The sequence below is a fragment of the Morus notabilis genome, unplaced genomic scaffold, assembly GCF_000414095.1.
Source record: "Morus notabilis unplaced genomic scaffold, ASM41409v2 Scaffold897, whole genome shotgun sequence".
In the NCBI taxonomy this organism is placed as follows: Eukaryota; Viridiplantae; Streptophyta; class Magnoliopsida; order Rosales; family Moraceae; genus Morus; species Morus notabilis.
Genome location: NW_010357386.1, coordinates 193,469 through 213,396, shown reverse-complemented (window position 1 = coordinate 213,396; position 19,928 = coordinate 193,469). Strand labels below are relative to the sequence as shown.

The following is a 19,928-nucleotide window of genomic DNA, read 5'->3' as shown; positions in this document are numbered from 1 at the left end:
TATTTTTTCGGCTTTTTTTTTATCAAGTTGCCCGCCCTACCCGTCCAACAAATGCTATTAATCTTAATTTTGATAGATAAGATATTTAAGATTGTGAAAATCATTGTTAGATGTTGTCTATATTATCTATTTATTATCTATTATCAGGTTTTTTCCCTTTTTATTCTATTATTTTGAACTTTTATTTGCATTTTCACCTTAATTTTTTTAGTAAAAGAGTATCAAGAATATTTTGAGTGCGTTTAGAATTAGTTTTAAAATGATTTTATTTTCAATAAAAAGTAAAAATGAGATTATTTTAAAAATCATGTTGAGACTAATTCTGAAATTACGTTTGATTAGTTTTTTTAAGAAATTATTTTAAGTATAACAAAAAAGTAAAATCATGTTTATTAATTAATATATTATAATATTATTGATAAATATTAAAAAATATAAACAAAAAAGTGAAAACAATTTTTAACTGTTTTTTAATTCCTACATAAAAATTATTCTCACTGTTTTTATTTTTATTTTCATTTTCAAAACATTTGCTAAACAAACGTCGTTTCGTTTTCATTTTCATTTTTTACTTCTCAAAATACGTGAAAACTGTTTTCAAAAACAGTTCTAAACACAAACTTTTAAGTTTATACTTTGGTTAGTTTTATAATTTGGATAGTTTATTTTGGCACAAGCAGGATGTTCAGTTACCATGAGTTATAAGACGTGAGAATCTTTAATTCATTACTACTTTTTGCTGGAAAATTAGCAAAGAGGTATGTGCCAGAGAGCGTTGATTTCCATTGACGATAAAACTTAAAAAAAACAAAAAAAAACAAAAAAAAAAAAAAACAACAACAACAACTAATTCTCGCAGTACGAAAAAAAAACCAAAAAAAAAAATTGCAGACACTTGGAAAAGGGACTCTGGTTTCAATATAGTCAAAAAGAATTTACTAGAGAAACTTTTTATGCTTTACATTCTTAATCTCTAGGAGCAGAAAAACCGTACAAGATATCAGTTAACAAAGTCATCCAATCTAATGAAATTAAGTTTGCCATCACCAATAATCCCCACAAGAACAACTACCGTCCTTGAAATGGTGGAATCTGCTGCCATCCCTCAAGACAATTTCCCTTCCAGAAACCATAGTGATCAACTTAATCGCGGAATGGCAGGCGGCACATACTCGATGGCTCTGCACAATTTGCAGTGACGTTCCATCTGAAGTACTAATCAGCCCGTATGCCACCGCCAGTTTCTCACTGTGGTACGTCAGTATACGCTCTTCATGTTCATCCACATCAGGAAGCAGCGACTTCTGCTTGGGAATGTAACCGTGTTTAGAGATCTCCGCCATCAACTCATCCACTTTCCGGTAGATTTCTTCTGTTTCGGTGTGAGTCTTGTCTCCTGAATAGAAAACACGAGCCCGTTTCTTGACTTCAATCCAACTACAGACTGGGAGCATTCGCAGGCCCTTTCTTCTCAAAGTCTGAACAACACCAGCAGCTTCCTTCAACTTGCCAGAACTGTTGTAGATGTTCAAGAGCACAATGTAGTTACTCAGCTTCTCGGGCTCCATTCCGTAGAGTTTTTCAGCTGCAAGCTTGCCAATCTCTAAATCCTCGTGGATCCGACAAGCTGTCAGCAATGCAGCCCACATGTTGGCTGTAGGCTTGAAGGGTGCTGCCCTTATTAGGGAATATGCTTCATCCAAAAGCCCCTCTCGACCAAGTAATTCAATCATGCACGCATAATGCATTGCACGAGGCTTAATCTTGTGATCCCTTCCCATTGACTCGAAAATGTTCCATCCACGTTCCGATAATCCAGAGTAGCTACAAGCGGATAATACGGCAAGAAAAGTCACATGGTTGGGATTCATGCCTTCCTTAAGCATCTTCTCAAACATTTCAATGGCCTCATTGCCCCTACCGTGATTACCATATCCAGCAATCAATGCATTCCACGATAAAATGTTCTTGCTGGCCATTTTGTCAAAAACATGACGAGCATCTTCTATTCTTCCCCATTTGCTATAGAAGTCCACGAGTGCGGTGTTGGCCACTATATCTAGACCATATCCATGACGAACCAAACCCGCATGAGCTTGCTTAGCATGTTCCAATGAAGCTAATCTTGCACAAATTCTTATGATTATAGAAAACGTAAAGTGATCCATTTTGACACCAGAGTCTCTCATCTCACAATACAAGCTCAGAGCCTCCTCACTATAACCGTGGAGCGCATAACCCGCTATTATGGTATTCCATCCCACCGTGGTCTTCTCCGGCAACTCATCAAAAACAAATTGAGCGTCTTCTAAGCGTCCACACTTACCATACATATCAATCAGCGCACAAGACACAAAAACGTCTTGGTCCACACCCATCTTCAAAGCACAAGAATGAATCTGCCTTCCGGGAAACACGAGTCCCAGCCCCGCAGATGCCCGTATCATCGTAGCAAATATGCGAGACCCGCCATCAGAAAACTCCTCCCACATAATCAGAAACAGCCTGAACGCCTCCACAAACTCTCCGCAATCCACGAGCCCTGCTATAATCGTGTTCCATGAAACCAAATTCCTCTCGGGCATTCCGTCGAACATCTTGCGGGCATCGAGCATCATCCCACATCTAACATGCATCAGCAGTATCCTGTTCCTCATATACAAATCAAGCTCAAACCCATTCTTAGCCATGTAATTACAAACCCTCTTAACTCCTCTAATCGATTTCAACCCAATGCAAGCGCTCACCAAAGCATCAAAAGTACTACCACCTACTTCAAAACCACCGCCAACAACACCAAACTCCAAAATCTCAAACAACTCAAGCGCCTCTCGGTACCTTTTGTACAGAACCAACTTCTCAATCTGATTACAAATCCCGGGGTTCGGTTTCCTCATCTGGGTCTCCTCCAAAACCGCGTCTTTCCTCTCGCCAACATCGATTCCCAGGCGTTTCAGCTTCGGGCGTGGCTTTAGCCCCTGCTCCATGGCCGACGAACACCGTATGCGAGAAAACGGATTCCTCCGTTTTCTTCCCTTAAAAAGCCCAGAATCGGGGAGAGAAAATGGGAAACCCCAGCTATTGCTACAACTAAGGGTTTCATCAGATGCTAAGCTTTGGAACCGCGAGAGAGGAACTTCCATGGCTGAAGAAAACAGGAAGAGAAACGGAAAGCGAAGAGAAGATGTGTTCGAGCCTTGGGACAGAAGAGAAGCAGGGGAGGATGAGATCTCGATCGGGTTCGGAAAGTTCGAGGACTGCTGATGAGAGAAATCCAGGGGAAATATTATTATTATTATTATTGTTGCGGCTATTGTTATTGTTGTTGTTCATCTTGGGTTGGTCAGTGAAGAAGAGAGGATCAGCATTGGGAGATCCGCCTGAGTTACTGGTCATATATGCATACGGATTGCGCGCGTTGATGGAAAAGGGCGTCACTGGTCATATATGCAGACAGAATGTCGTTTCTTGGCAGTTTATATATATTTTTTCTTATTCCTATTTTAGAAAGATATTTTCTTGAAAGTTGGGTGAGTATCCAATTCAATTCAATCTAATACTTTTTTGTACCGATTCAATCCAATGTTATATGAGTAATCTTAACAAATATTTTTTAAAAATATATGGGTTAAAATTTTTATTATTTACTCTTAATTTATAACTGTTTGTTAAATAATTACGCTAATAAAAAAATATTTACTAAAAATAAAGAGTAAAAATTATGATTTATGCACTTTTAGAAAAAAAAAAATTTCCAATTTTCTCATGCTTATATTGAAATTTGACATGTTATATCTAATCCAACCAATTACATGCTAACACATATAAGTCTCGTACATCTAAGAACCAACCAACATATATATCTGCATCTATATCTATATTAATACATATTAAAAAAGAGCTAAAGGTTATCTTCTCTTTTTTTTCTTTTTATTTTTTTTATTTAGTCTTCTTTTTTTTACTTTTTTTTATAAGACCTTTTTATCGTTAGGTCAGTTTCTAACTGTTAAATATAGTCAGAATAAAAGAGTCTTTTTAGTACTTTTTTTCTTTTTCTAATTTTTATTTAACTTTCTTTTTTGTTTTACTTTTTTAAGACTTTCTCTCATAAGACATCTTTATCATCTAAACATTGGATATGATCAAATTAAAATAAAAAAAAGCTTTTTCTATCTAACCTAGTCTAATCTAACAAACAAAACAAAACAAAAATTCACCTCTCTCATATTGTCACATAGCGGCAACCGAGAAGAGGGCCTTTTACTCTTTTTATTACTCATCTTTTTCTTTTTGCTTCTTAGTTTTTTTTTTTTTTTATCTTTATTTGACTTTCTTGTTGTGTTTTTTTTTTTAGGACTTTCTCTAGTAGTATCACTTTATCGTTAGGATCAATATCTAGCCGTTAGATATAGTCAAATAAAAAAGAGCATTTTTAATGCTCCTTTTTTCTTTTTTCTTTTTTTGTGAATATTTATTTTGCATTTTGTTGTATTTTCCTTTTTTAAGATTTTTTCGTATTGGGGTCTCTTTATTGTTAGACTTAATTTCTAACCGTTAAATATAATCAAAATAATAATAGCCTTTTTTAAATCTAATGTAATTTAACAAAACATAAAAAAGTCAAAGTTCTTTTCTACATCATCTCCTTTTGCCTCCTTCTTCTTTTTTTTTTCCTTTTTTACTTTTTTATCTATATTTTTTATTTTTAATTGCTTTTATTTTTTAATTTTTTTGTATTTTAATTTTTTATATGTTTTTTAAAAATATATATTTTTTCACTTTACTCCTATAAAAATAATTCTCTTACATGTGTTCTTATTTTATTTTTTACAAATGATTAAAATAATTTTCTTTAAATGTATTCCTACCTTTTTGTGTGTAATTTCTATCATTTTAAAGGTTATTTTTACATATATTCTTTTTTAAAAAATAAACTTAAAAAAAAAACATTAAAAATTGTATTTTTAATAAGCTGTTCATGTGTTACGGATCGGCACGTGGGGAAAAGAAAAAAAAAAAAAAAAAAAAAAAAAAAAAAAAAAAAAAAACTACTAATAAGAAAAGGCGTGGAGGCAAAAAAAAATGTAAAAACTAAAGTTATTAGAGTCTAGGATTTTCAACGTGAAATTGATTTAATATGAGTGTGGGTATAACATTTGAAACACTTAAAATTTTATATTTTTTTAATAACATATAGGATTTTTTTTTAGTACATACATTGAGACCCCGTTCATTTTACCGATTTGAGTTTTGTTACAATAAAAAACACTCAGAAACAGTCATATTTTTTCTTCTTCTTCTTTTTTTTTTTTTACTACAGTAAAAAGTTCTCACATAAAGTCACATATTAACTCGAATTAATAATTTGAATCAGCGAACTAAACATGCTCTGAATTTGATTGGATTGGTAACCGAAGTATTTTAATACGTTGATACTCAAAAACTGAAGCCCATATAATCCAATTGAACTGTTAATTTTTTAATCCAATGAAGATTGGATTTCATCACTTTGATTATCCAACGGAAATAGTAGAAAATAGGGCAATATGAAAAGCTTAAGAAAGTATATATGTTAATTTTTAGTTATAAAAATTAATAGGCCATAACTTGTCAAGTTATGGTTTATAATCAGATAAGTTATGGACAAACTTATCAAGTTATGGTTCATAACCAGATAAGTTATGGACAAAAACCGTGAATTATGGACAATAACTTGTTAAATTATGAACAAAAACAGTAATTTAACTTATTTATTAACTTATGTAAACTATTAACCTATTAATTTTAATTCATCTCAAATATTAACCTATTTATCTCTTTCTCCCATTATCTAAATCACATTGGTTAATTTCAACGGCCTGTCTTCTACAAATTCCCCAAAACGTATCTGGACGGGATCTGTATGGTGTCGCATATTAATATCATTTAAATAACATCCAACGGTGAGCATTTGACAAGGGCATCCAAGAACATTGTATTATTCTTTTTTTGGCAACCGGTTGAGACTTGAAATTAAAAAAATTAAAATTAAAACCAAATAGAGTAACGTATGGAAAAGGCTACACATGGCTCCTGTTGAAGTAAAAGAGGTACTATTCAACCCTTTGTCAGGTGATGGAAAGGCGTGATTTACCATAGTTGATTGGCTTTTAATTAAGCTGTTTAATTCTACCTTTGAGGTTAACAAAAGCAATATAACATAAATGATTAATTACAAAAATTTCCTCTCAATTATAATCCTTATAATAGTGCGCCCTAAACCTCTAAAACATAACATGCATTTCCCGTTATAAACATTAACAAAAATCTCCTTTTATTATAATTTAATGGAAATTTTGTATATAATTAAGATGTAGTTATTTTAGTATCTCAATTATGGTTAAAGCTAATTTAGACTTAAAAGAATATAATTTAAAAATACACATTGTTAAGGAAAATAAAATAAAATAAATTTTATGAAAAATATTAATTTCATTATTCACTTTGTTTGACTGCACTAAGATAAGCTAACAATGGACAATTGCTAATGATCCTCACTATTTGTGTGGTATTGTGTCATTTATGTGAAAAAAACATAACGATAGGAGTTTTTTCGTTTAATATTTTATAGATCAAGAAAGGTTAGCCCGGCCAAACCCGACGGGCCTAAATAAGATTTCAGGCTCGAAACTTTGGCCCAAACTTGGTTGAGGAGTTTGGGTAATCGGGTCGGTATAAGGCCAATAATGTCGGACTTCAGGCCGAACCAAATTTAAAGCTCTATTATAAGGATTGTTGCAAACTATCCCTTTGTAGAATTTATTACACTTTAGGTCTAGTCCGATATGACCTCTTCAACTTGAAAAATATTTACAATAAGGTGACGCGTACGTGAGTCTGTTGATGACATTAAGGTCATGTCTCACTCTTAGAGCATCTTTTAAGGGCAATTAACCCTTAAAAACTAAGAGTTGTTTCTCGTAATTGATTATGTTCAGATATATTAGATGACTCTGACATTAATTTAACCAAATCAATAAGGCGAGAAATGGTCTTTTGTCCTTAATAGACACTCACATGCACATCACGTGATCTAAGTCGTCAGAAAAACATATGTCGTTTTCAATTAGTCCTTAATTGTAATATTTTCAAGTTGAAAATGCCAATTGCTAGAAAAAAAAAAATAGAGACTAAATTACCAAATTCGAAAAGTTCAGCAGGTGTCTGTACAAAATAGCCTTATCTTAAAGTACCCACTTGGCTAATCAAGATAAATTATCTCCCAATTAGAAGTAGGGCCCCATAATAATCTTATCAAAATGTCCATCTTTATTCCACAAGTTACAAACTATGTCCCGTTCACTTCACCGATTTGAGTTTAGAATTTGAGTTTTGCTACAGTAAAAAGTTCTCAGAAACAGTCACATCTAATTTTTTTGCTACAGTAAAAAGCTCTCACAAAAAAACACATCTCAACTCGAATTACAAACTCAAATCAGCGAAATGAACGGACCCTATATATTTAGACATTCATCTTGCAATCATACATAGATGCTTATAAACCCTATATATGTAAAATTCATGATTTAATATAAATATTAATAGTCTTTGTTGATGTCTGAGCTGATTCAACACCAATGTGTTAGGGAGCATGGTATTCAAACTCATATTTCCGCCGCTTCCTGGTCAGTGCTCTGATTATTACTCGAGTCCGTGGACTCTGTCCTGCATGAGAATAAGAGATTGCTCTGCAGTGAAGGGAACACCGGTGTGGTGCCGGCTAAAGGAACTCTAGCGCTCAAGTTTGTTAGGCTGATAGGGAGCAATAAATGGAATATTTGGAGTTTGGTGGAGAAATTGTCCTTACTTTAATAAATGACCCTGGAGTATTTATTGTTTGCCGTTAGATTTGGATTTTATCTATAACCCACTGAGGACCCACGTATGCGGGATGTACGACTCCATTAGGCAACATGACAGGTGTTGTAAAACAATGGCGTCCGTACCGTATTTGCTTAATGGTGGAAATTATCGTGTTCCAACTATGGCCCACACAGTGTGGAACCACCGTATAGCTTTGTTTGGTGGTGCATGTATGAGTGTTCGCCTTGTCCGGTTGGAGGGTATATTCACGGATGCTGCCAAACAGGGAACAAGAAGGTCTTATCCAGCTCAGTACTATCTATAGAATCGATCGTTTAGAGAGAGAGCCACGGCCAAAGGTCTTGATGCATTAGTTTGCTTTACAAACAATCAATAATATGAAAGTAAATAGGATATAATAAATAGAGTACACATTGATGCATGAAACACATGCATTATTCTTTGCCCCGTTCACTTCACCGATTTGAGTTTAGAATTTGAGTTTTGCTACAGTAAAAAGTTCTCAGAAACAGTCACATCTAATTTTTTTGCTACAGTAAAAAGCTCTCACATAAAATCACATCTCAACTCGAATTACAAACTCAAATCAGCGAAATGAACGGACCCTATATATTTAGACATTCATCTTGCAATCATACATAGATGCTTATAAACCCTATATATGTAAAATTCATGATTTAATATAAATATTAATAGTCTTTGTTGATGTCTGAGCTGATTCAACACCAATGTGTTAGGGAGCATGGTATTCAAACTCATATTTCCGCCGCTTCCTGGTCAGTGCTCTGATTATTACTCGAGTCCGTGGACTCTGTCCTGCATGAGAATAAGAGATTGCTCTGCAGTGAAGGGAACACCGGTGTGGTGCCGGCTAAAGGAACTCTAGCGCTCAAGTTTGTTAGGCTGATAGGGAGCAATAAATGGAATATTTGGAGTTTGGTGGAGAAATTGTCCTTACTTTAATAAATGACCCTGGAGTATTTATTGTTTGCCGTTAGATTTGGATTTTATCTATAACCCACTGAGGACCCACGTATGCGGGATGTACGACTCCATTAGGCAACATGACAGGTGTTGTAAAACAATGGCGTCCGTACCGTATTTGCTTAATGGTGGAAATTATCGTGTTCCAACTATGGCCCACACAGTGTGGAACCACCGTATAGCTTTGTTTGGTGGTGCATGTATGAGTGTTCGCCTTGTCCGGTTGGAGGGTATATTCACGGATGCTGCCAAACAGGGAACAAGAAGGTCTTATCCAGCTCAGTACTATCTATAGAATCGATCGTTTAGAGAGAGAGCCACGGCCAAAGGTCTTGATGCATTAGTTTGCTTTACAAACAATCAATAATATGAAAGTAAATAGGATATAATAAATAGAGTACACATTGATGCATGAAACAAATGCATTATACTTTATTAATATATATATATATACTATGTTTTGTAAGAACCTTAATAATTTGGAGGCTTAATTATGTACAAAAGCATAAGTATCTCCATTACTTAGATATTCATTTAATCACCGTTTTAACATAATATATTCGTTGCTTTCATACCACAAATTAGTACTTACTCCTATTAAAATTGCTAATCAAAATTATTCTATGGAAAATTGCTAATAAAAATTAAAAATACAACATCTAAAGGGAAAAAAAAAAGAAACTTGAGTCTACACAATTGAAAAACTATAGAATCCCTAGGGATTGTTTGGTTGGAGGATTCATAGCCTGATTCAAATTATAATTTGTAGTTCGTTACATTATTTTTTCTCATAAAAAATACACATAAATCTCATGATTTTAATCCATGAACTAAACGCCTCCTTACAAATCGAATGTAAAATGACATCATGCACCATAAAGCATGATTCCAGCGTCAAACTGTGCAAAAATTCACCTCTTCCGACACAAGTAATCGGTTACATTCTACAACTAACGGGTTACAACGATCTCATACTTGGTTACAATGTCATGTCCATTATAATATTATTTTGAATCGTGTATTTTCTTTTTAACCGTCCTACTAACCTGCTCAATTACTTTGTTGCCCCTGAATTACATCTATGTCATTACAAAAAGACCAAACAATCCTCCTTCAAATTATTAAAACCCATATGGCTCCATCTCGAAATTCTTGAAAGTGCTAACTCTTTTATTTGGAAACCGACAGCAGCCGGTTATTATTTCCACTGTGCACGCGCGTGCACTTAACCAAATGTTGAATGGCATTCCACTAAAAGGTCTTCGTGGAATTGCAGAAAAGCCTTAATTTTTTATTGCGTTTAATATGAGAGTTTAAATGGAGATGGTTTTAATTTTAGAATTAGAATTATAATTTATGGTTTAAATTTAGAGTTTAAATTATAGTTTTGAAACTGAAATCAGAATCAGAGATTTGAACCATTCAAAATTAAGGGGTGATGTGGTTTTAATTTTTTAGTGGTTCTGGTTTAAAACATTGTATCAAGATTCAAATCTTAAACCAGAACCATCTAAACTAAACACTGATTTTTAAAAATTATTTTTTACTTTTTACAAATAAAGGTTTGAACCAGAATCATGGTTTTGATTCTAAAACCCTCATATTAAACGCAACCTTAATGTCATGAGTTTATAATAAGGTGAAAAAAATAATAGTCGGATGAAATTGTCAATTCTAAACTCTAGAGTCTTGATCGGACGGTTAGACAGGGATCGTATCAAAGCCAAAAGAAATAAGATTTTGTTCATTTTACCGATTCAAATTTTTAATTTCAATTTTACTAAATTTAAAAGCTCTCATAAAAAGTCATATCTAACTTTTTCTGTTACAGTAAAAAATTTTCACATAAAATTACGTCTTAATTTAAATTAAAAATTCAAATAAACAAACTGAACGACCCCTAAGTAAGTTTAAACAATATAATAAAGAATTCTCCAAAAGTCAAATACTAAAATCTTTTATTTATTGCCAATAACCAGTTGATCAAAATAAACTAAAGGTGAGGTGTGATTTGAGAACGCAAATTCAATCCCACATGGTATTAAAAAATTATTATTTGTTGCCTGTGTACAAAGATAAAAGTTTCAAAATTGACATAAATATCAAAAGAACGAGTTTGTTATCATTTTTTTAGGGCATTATAAACATAGTATTATTATTTAAGCCTTATTCATTTCACCGATTCGAGTTTTCAGTTTTAAATTTTTACAGTTAAGAGTTCTTAGAAAATGACATGTCTAACCTTTTCTATTACAGTAAAAAACTCTTACATAAAATTACATCTTAACTCAAATTAAAAATTCAAATAAATAAATTGAACGATCCCTAAGTAAGTTTAAACAATATAATAAAAAATTCTCCAAAAGTCAAATACTAAAATATTTTATTTATTGCCAATAACCAGTTGATCAAAAATAAACTAAAGGTGAGGTGTGATTTGAGAACACAAATTCAATCCCACATGGTATAAAAAATTATTATTTGTTGCCTGTGTAAAAAGATAAAAGTTTCAAAATTGACATAAATATCAAAAGAACGAGTTTGTTATCATTTTTTAGGGCATTATAAACATAGTATTATTATTAAACCTCATTCATTTTACCGATTTATGTTTTCAGTTTTAAATTTTTACAGTTAAAAACTCTCAGAAAATGTCACATCTAACATCTAACTTCTTTAGTTACAGTTAAAAGCTCTCAGAAAATGTCACATCTCAGCTCGAATTAAAAACTCAAATCTACGAAACGAACAAGGTGTAAGTAGTACTAATACTATTATTGACAACAGTAAAAATAAAAGCATATTGAAATTATGCCGATAATAAAAAATTTATATATGAATAATACATTTACTATAATATCAGAAACACTGTTTGCTCACTTAGGTTAAATTTAACACATTTTCAAATGACCTCTATATGCTATACAACGTATGGATTGCCCAAAGCCTATCACCGGAGGCAAATATTTGACCTGACTAATGGAGGCAAATATTTGACCGTTTTCATTAGTAGCTCTCTCAATTTTATTTATTATTATTATTATTATTATTTTTTTGTAGATTACTAAATTCTCTACATAAAATACTCCGAGCTTGTTAGGTTGTAGAGCATATCTGGACATTGTATAAAGTTTAGTACATATTCACTACTGTCACATCACTTTACTTATGTTTGGTTTGAAGATTCAAACCATGATTTGAATTATGGTTTATGATTCGTTACAATGTTTTCTCTCACAAAAAATACACGTAAATCGAAAATGGTTCTAATCACATAATTTTAATCCATGAACCAAACGGTCTCACGGTTTTATCCGTTCTAGTAGTGGAGATTATGCACTTGCGTACAAACACATTTGTAGAACAAGGCATTGAGATAAATAACACCACTTCTCATGCAATATACCATCATTAGAAGAGCTAGAGACTACTTCTAGTTCCATATGAGGCCAATTTGACCTAAATGAAAGTAATTACGCCTGACAAACCCTAAATTCACATTAAAAAGGACTTTCAAAACAGCACAGATTGTCGGAGTGACCAAACTGAGACAAACTCTCAGCATGTGGCCAAGAGAACTCAAAAACCACGGAATGACTTGTCTCTGTGACAGCAATTCTGTATGGATTTTGTGATCAAACAATGGTAAATTCAACAAACAGAGTATTATCTACCCGATTCATCCCCGCTATCACAATGGACTAGAAGGTACTCAGTAGTCAGTACTCTTACTAATACAAGAGCCATGCTGATTCTTTATTACAAACATATAATGAAAGGAGAGATAGCCATTATGCAAGAAAAAAAAAATTGAACTATCATGTCGCTTCAGAGCAATAAAATGATGAGAGGACTGATTTGCATATATAAACAAGCATTGAGTAAACGTCTGATGCCTTAGGGGATACAGAAGTGTCGTATTGGATGCAACAGGTTATTGCTAAAGAAAATGTCAGGCTTTCTTTATGCGTGCTAACTAGGGAGGCACTCTGCTAGTCTGCTGTAACATTTACTTTTCATCTTTGAAATGAACTGAGAAAAATCTCACTTAGAACAGGTTCAGATTATGTGATAGATTTTATAGATCTATAATGCATTTGCTTGATCGATCATCGCTTGGCTATTTTTTAAAATTTTACCGGGGAGCAAAATAAACGACAATAATTGGGTAAGCACAACCTTTAGCATCGACAATCGTCTACTGAAAATCTATACCTCTTAACTAAGGACTTCAATTTGAGATTGTCACGCTTCTGAAAGAAGGCAACTTTTACTTCTAGTAGAAGCAGAAGTCGAAAAGCTATTGAGGACCCCAAAAGAAATCTCAAACTGTCACTTAAATGTCCGAACTGGCCATAGGCCCATATAACTACTAAAAAAATTCATCCGTGCATATGTCTACTACAAGAATAAATCCTTTTGAAGATCAAAGTATGAAACTCGCATAACATCAAATCTTCCAGTGCATAACGAAAGAACTAAAAAATCCCGGATTTTATAAAAGCAGTTTGAGAGATGATAACTTGATTTTGCATCTTGCAAGATATAAAACAATGAACAAAAGTGCGAATATGAGCAGACAAAATTCATCATACCACAAGCACTCCAATGGAATGTAGAGTTTCTGCTGGTGTTGACATCCATCAGATCCCACTGAAGTTAGACCATTGGTCTCTGCAATCAGAACTTTGATTACAAAGTAATGAATCATCTAAATCTTGTATTTTTCTCTTTAACTTACAAAACAATAAAATAAAATAGTATTTCAGTCTCTAATCCAACCTCGTGACAGAACAGTTGGATCTCTGCAAGAAAAACAGCACAAGAAACATTTTAAAGCCAGGATTACTTTAATCTATCCTAACAGAAAATTTAAAATTTAAGAATAGTAAAAAATAAGAAAAAGGAGAAATCAACAAACTGAATGATTGCAAAAAGAGAAATTTAGAATCTACAAAAAGCGCTTAAAAAAAAAACCAACAATCATAACCAAATTAAATAAGAAAAAGTTGTTTGTATTCCCCAACTATAAATAAACAAACTGTATATCACGGTCCATCCATGCTCCTTACAACTTATTATTAGTATTATTCCCCCATTAGCTAATGTAACCAACCTTTTTATTATCCCAGAAGATTAACACTAAACCCCTCCTGTATTCATCTTCTATATCTATTTATATATATATATATATATATCCTACTTCTTGATCTTTCGATGCTTCTTGGGCCCAGGAACTTCCAACCTGCCGAGAGAACAGCCGCACCTAGCCCGGAAAACCAGGACGGCCCTGCCGTTCGGTGGCGCCATCTTCTTCAGCTCGGCCTCCAGTTCACGGTGGTGATCGCGGGGCAATTCGAACAATCCCTTTTTCTCCGTCGAAGCCAACAGATTATTATTGTTGTTGTGGTGATTGTTATTGTTATTACTATTATTATGATTCTTGAGGCAGTCCTCGGTCTCGAGCTGGATGTCGAACTCGGCCGCCTTTCGGAGGCCCTTGCAGTTTGGATTCCCGCATTTCCTGGTGGTGCAGGCAATAACTCCCCAGGCGGCCAAAACCGCCGAGCAAGCGCTGAGCCCCACGGATCCGTACACCAGCGGAGCCTGCGAAACTTCATCCCTAAGGATGTCCTTGACGGTTCCAAGGATTTGGAGGGATTGGGAGAAGAGGAATTTGAGGGAAGGGAAGATTAGGAAGCCGAGGGCGACGATCACGGCGATGAAGATCACGACGTCGATGGCGCCCGATCGGGATCGATCGCAGCAAGTTGTAGAGCATGGATTTGGGGTCGAGTTTTGATGAATCTTTCTGGATTTGTTCAAATGATGATTATTTGACTTGGTGGGACCTGATGGTGGATCGGACGGTGATGATAAGCTCGCCATGGGAGAGGGGGTTTGGTCAACGGACTTGCAGACCGATATTGAGCTCGGCAGATGATAGACCATTTCAGAGAAACAGAATCCAAAAAAAAAAAATGATTGATCCGATCAAAATTAACGAAAACTAGAAATCAGATCAACCCAACTGGAATTGAATTGAAATCGGAATAAAATGATGAGAATTCCGAATCGAGAATCAGATCCAAAGCGTACTGGGTAAGGCCGGCAGAGAAATCATAGAACAAGAAATAGTCGTTTTCTTAATCGTGAGTAGGAGTAGAGAAGAGAAATAAGAAGAAGAAGAAGAGAAGAAGAAAAAATGGGTTTTTGTATTGCGGTTGATTTGGGTAATTGGGAGTGGTGCAAAATAAAAAATGGTTGGTTGGGTTTTGTTTGCGTTCGTAAGAGTGGACTTTCTCTCTCGCGAACTCGCGCACACGCTAAGGAAAATAGGAAACGACACGTTATTGTGCGCGTTGTTTGTAAAATGTTGGGTGTTAATAAGTAAAAAAAGTGTTATTACGTGGGGGGTGTTTATGGGCTTCAATTTGGACATCGGAAAACCAGTCTGAATGATGTGGCAATGATGATTTGGTGGGGGCAACTCTTATGGGTTTTGATCACCTTCCCTCAAATGAACCTTTTTATTGTTCTTCCTTTAAATGGAAAACAAAAATTGAGAAATTTATTAAGGGAAATCAACATGAATATATTGTATTTATGTCTTTCTTAAAACCTAATTTTTCAATCACTTTCTCCCATTATGAATTAGCTTGTATAGCGTAGAATTATTTTAAAAAAATAATACAAAACTTAATCAAATTTATAGCGGCGTCAGAGACTAATATAAAATGGTAAATTAATCGTTCTAAGATAATTGATTGAATCAGTCTTATTACGATGGTCAGAATATATTAACTTATTCATATATTACGCAAGAATGCACTCCATCCTCGATGATATTGTAGTACGCCATATACTATAATTTCCTAATTTGCTTTAAAAAAAAACACATGTCCATTTAACTCTCTCTCTCTTTTAAGTTTTATGCCTCCAATATATTGTTTTAAAATTGTGTCATATTTAATTTCATTTAGAAAATAAATAAAGAAAGAAATAAAGGGATATATTCTATCCCTCGCTATAAGAATATTTTTCAAAGAAAGAACATTCTTTATTTATTTATAAAAATATTATCAAATTTTAATAACTTATTTATTGTGTTATTTGGTACTAAAAAATTAGTAAATAACCTGATATTTCTAATAATAATATTTGCCCTACCCCTTTTTTCCCTGAAGTTAGTTTTCAATCAAATTTTGATGCATAGGTTTTTTTTTTTTTTTTTTTTTTTTTTTGCTGATCAAAGAATTATCGGCTGTTACTATACTCGTTTGATATATATTTTTCTTTTGAAAAAAAAAAAGAGTGGTTTAATATAACAAGATCAATTTATAAGCAGTATTACTTGTACAAATATACTATAGCTTTATAGCTTGGATGTGTAGGTATACTAACAATTTTGAGCCCTAATCCTGTGAGAATTATAGCAGCGCCACTTGAGATGCTTTTTTTATCAAGCGAGTTACTTTTTTTCATGTAAAAGGGGAAGATTATTTTAGATGAGACTAATTTGTCAATAGTATGAGGAAAGGAAATTATGACATTAATCAAATGCTGTGGTTGGTAACGCATGCAAGCTATGATACTTTACTTCGTTATATTTTTTTTAGGGAATGTTACATTTATAATGGTTAGTTTGGTAAAAATTTTTTTTTTTTGGAGGGATGATAAAAATAATATTGTTGTGGGATGATTTTGAACGAGTTATCATATGTAAAAAATAGTTTATTGTTATGTAACTATAACGGCATGTGATCGGTCTAATGCTTTGTAACACTTTCCTTAAAAAATGCAATTTGAAACGTTAACACCTCTTTTATAGATTGAATTCAAGTTTTTTTTTAAGGGATCTTCTCTGATACGCCAACATAATGGTAGGTCAAGTTTTTTATCTGTCAGTTCTGTATAAAATCACATAAAAATAAAAAAGTACGCATATCTAACAGTTAAAAAAATATAATCTACTAATATGTTAGGCATACTAAAAAATCTCTTTTTTTAACACACACACACACACACACACACACACATATATATATATATATATATCGTCCTCATTCATCTCAAAATGAACAATTTCTTTAAGGGATGAAATGCAACAATTAAATTCATATAAGATATTTTGCTTGGACCAAACATTGTTTTATGCCAAACTAATTTGTCTATAATAAAAGAAAAACAAACGGCCAAAAATTTGACCAAAAAAAATATCCCAACATAATTGATGGGCAGGTTTGGCCGATTTGGCTAAAGGAAAATCGGTCAAATGAAAATGCCAAAACTTCAACTATCATAAGCATAAAGAAAGGTGGTAGCACATTATTCAATCACACATTAAGCAAGGCCATACTACCATACCAGAAGTCTTCTTGCTGAGGCTTCACATTCTCAAAAGTCATTACATTAGTCAACCACTCAACATGGAAAAAAAAGTTTCTACTCCATCATCTTTGCCAGGATCATTGTAGACTTGAAATTACCACTATAGAAAGAACCAAATAGTTCTCATATAGATTAAACTCATTAATTAGGTTTTCTTTTTCACACACACAAAAAAAAGAACTCATTAATTAGCCTAATTGGTATTCTAGCACGTGGAATATTTTATTCAGTTTCATCAACTTAGTTCTTCCTGTTAGTCTTGTCGCAAATAAATAAGGTGCTGGTAATTACCTTTTTTCTAAAAAAAAATTTCTCTTGATGGTTTTTTTTTTTTTTTTTTTTTTTTTTTTTTGTTCTTTGCCTAGAATTCTCATAACTTCGTATAAATTGTTTTTCTTACAATCTGGAAAATTGATTTGGGACTATGATCTGGCTTATTGTAGCCGTTTGTCAAAATGTGATCAAGGACAGAGTTAAAAAATAAAAATAAAAAATAAAAAAATAAAAAAAATAAAAAAACCACATACACACGCAAACACAATTATGAGAGAAGTTTCCTATGGCTCAATCATGACAACATCCATTCTGAGTTAGACTAGTGGGGATGAAATTACACTTGGAAGGAAAGTGGTTACGTACCACTTCATTTCATTCACTCTGTAAGAATTGCTTTTCTTTTTCTTTCCCGTTCTTTTTGTTCAAAAAGAAAAATGAAATTGAGAATGGAAAGTGATTATGGGTGGAACTTGGAAGTCACTTTCTTTTATCTTTCCAAGTTTTTTTTATTTGCGGTTAAACCCATTATGTATTGATTTTACCTAAAAGCTCTTTCCAATGAAACTTCTCAACCCTCCACGTTGCGTAAGGAACCCCCTTTAATTTTATATGATTATATGATGTAAATTGCAAACACTTTGAAAAGTCCTTGGAGCTTCCTCAATTGAATTATGAAATTGGCTGTTGAAAACAATTTGTTAATCGTCAGCAGGATCGACTATCTGAACGATCAGTCCAATAGTTCACTACCCGAACGACAAGTCTAACTGCAAGGTTTCCAGCTCAGCATCTGAATTTTAACATTAATTCCACCATTACAGTAGTCATATTCCATGAAATCTTGCCTCAAATAGTAAAAGGAAAAGCCAATCTTCACCTAAACTTGCTCCCTAAGCAATTTCTCTATAAGGAAAAGATTTCCAATCAAAAGTCAAATGAAAATCTTACCTTAAATCATTAATTCAACAATCAAGGCCTATAAATGGAGGAATACACGTCCAAGGAATGAGAGAGACACATGGTCACACCCTAGAGCACGCCTACACCATTCTCAAGCATTCTTCGTAGCTTTTCCACCACTTTTTACGTGCTTTTCAGTATTCTCTACAGTTTTCTCCTAACATTTATGAAGATCACCATTGTATTCTTCATCAATATTCATAGTGAAATATCCAAACACTCCATAGTAGACATACCCTAAATAATTACGGGAACCAATATTCATAGTCCAATGCTCTCTTTGTTTTTCCTGTCAATTTATTTTTTATGTCATCACGATACTAACACTTTAATCATCCGAATTCAACCATTGGCCTCTAACAAATTTAATTGTAGATTTCACCATCTACAATATTAAACTGGACTAACTAATTATTAGGGTGTGTAGGCCAATTAATTAATAAATGGGGAGAGGGAAGGTCTTGAGTCAATTTTTTCAACCTTTTCACTCGGAATTATTAAAGTGGAGACACGCTTTTAAGAAGTATAATTTTTTTAAGAGTGACTCTCTGGTACGTCTGGCGTACCGATAGATCATATTTTTATAACCGTTAAATCTGTATAAAATCACGTAAAAATAAAAAAAAATGTAAATTTAACAATTAAAAAAACTTGACCTATCGATACGTCAGGCATACCGAAAAAATCTTGCTTTTTTAAAATTGTTGTCAAAAACCAATCAATCTCCCATCCCCACCTCGACCCGACTGGAAGACAAAATATTTTATCTATCCCCATCCCAACCAAATCATATTAGCAATCCCGTTTACGTCTTGTTTGGAGCGAGTCATCGTATGGGAAGAAAATGTCATCCTTATGCGGATAGAGATGACATTTTAAACCACTTTTTTCTTTTAATTTTAAGTAATAGAAAACAGTAAATACATTGACAATATCTCACGTAATATTATATTTTTTAACATATAGATAGTATCACTTATTTTATTGGGACGATTTATGTGAGTTTGGAAGCCACCTTCAGAATGTAATGCAAATGTTATTTAATTTGAAAAAGCCTTTAATAAGAGAAAACGATATATAACATGTAGGTAAAAAGTACAAAAAATAAAGGACATAAATGTAAACACATAAAAAACTGCAAAGAACAAAAAGACATACATTGTATAAAATATGAAGGACATGAATGAAAGTAAAGATTGAACTAATTTTTTTTTAAACTCTGAGCAAATAAAATGAGTAGGTAACAAATAAATACAAATTATAAAATATATAAAAATACAAATTAAACCGTTTTTATTTTAACGTAAATAAAGAGAACTAATAAATAACGAGTGGTAAAAGGTACACAAGACTGAAGTGCATAAATATATATAGATAAAAAGATCTTTCATTGTCGTAAAGAAATAGATTTTTTGTTTTTTTTTTGTTTTTTTTTGTTTTTTTTAAAGAAACCA

The 19,928-nt window shown here is 33.1% G+C and overlaps 2 protein-coding genes across 2 annotated transcripts; both read right to left on the bottom strand.

Annotated features, from left to right (window-relative positions):
* Positions 1-913: 913 nt before the first annotated feature.
* LOC21396760 (pentatricopeptide repeat-containing protein At5g50390, chloroplastic) lies at positions 914-3,428 on the bottom strand. Its single transcript, XM_010089843.2, has one exon. The coding sequence runs from the start codon at positions 3,141-3,143 to the stop codon at positions 1,044-1,046; it is 2,100 nt and encodes a 699-aa protein (XP_010088145.1). The 5' UTR covers positions 3,144-3,428; the 3' UTR covers positions 914-1,043.
* A 10,405-nt stretch (positions 3,429-13,833) lies between these two features.
* Positions 13,834-15,179, bottom strand: LOC21396759 (uncharacterized protein At5g19025). Its single transcript, XM_010089842.2, has one exon. The coding sequence runs from the start codon at positions 14,797-14,799 to the stop codon at positions 14,047-14,049; it is 753 nt and encodes a 250-aa protein (XP_010088144.1). The 5' UTR covers positions 14,800-15,179; the 3' UTR covers positions 13,834-14,046.
* Positions 15,180-19,928: the final 4,749 nt, after the last annotated feature.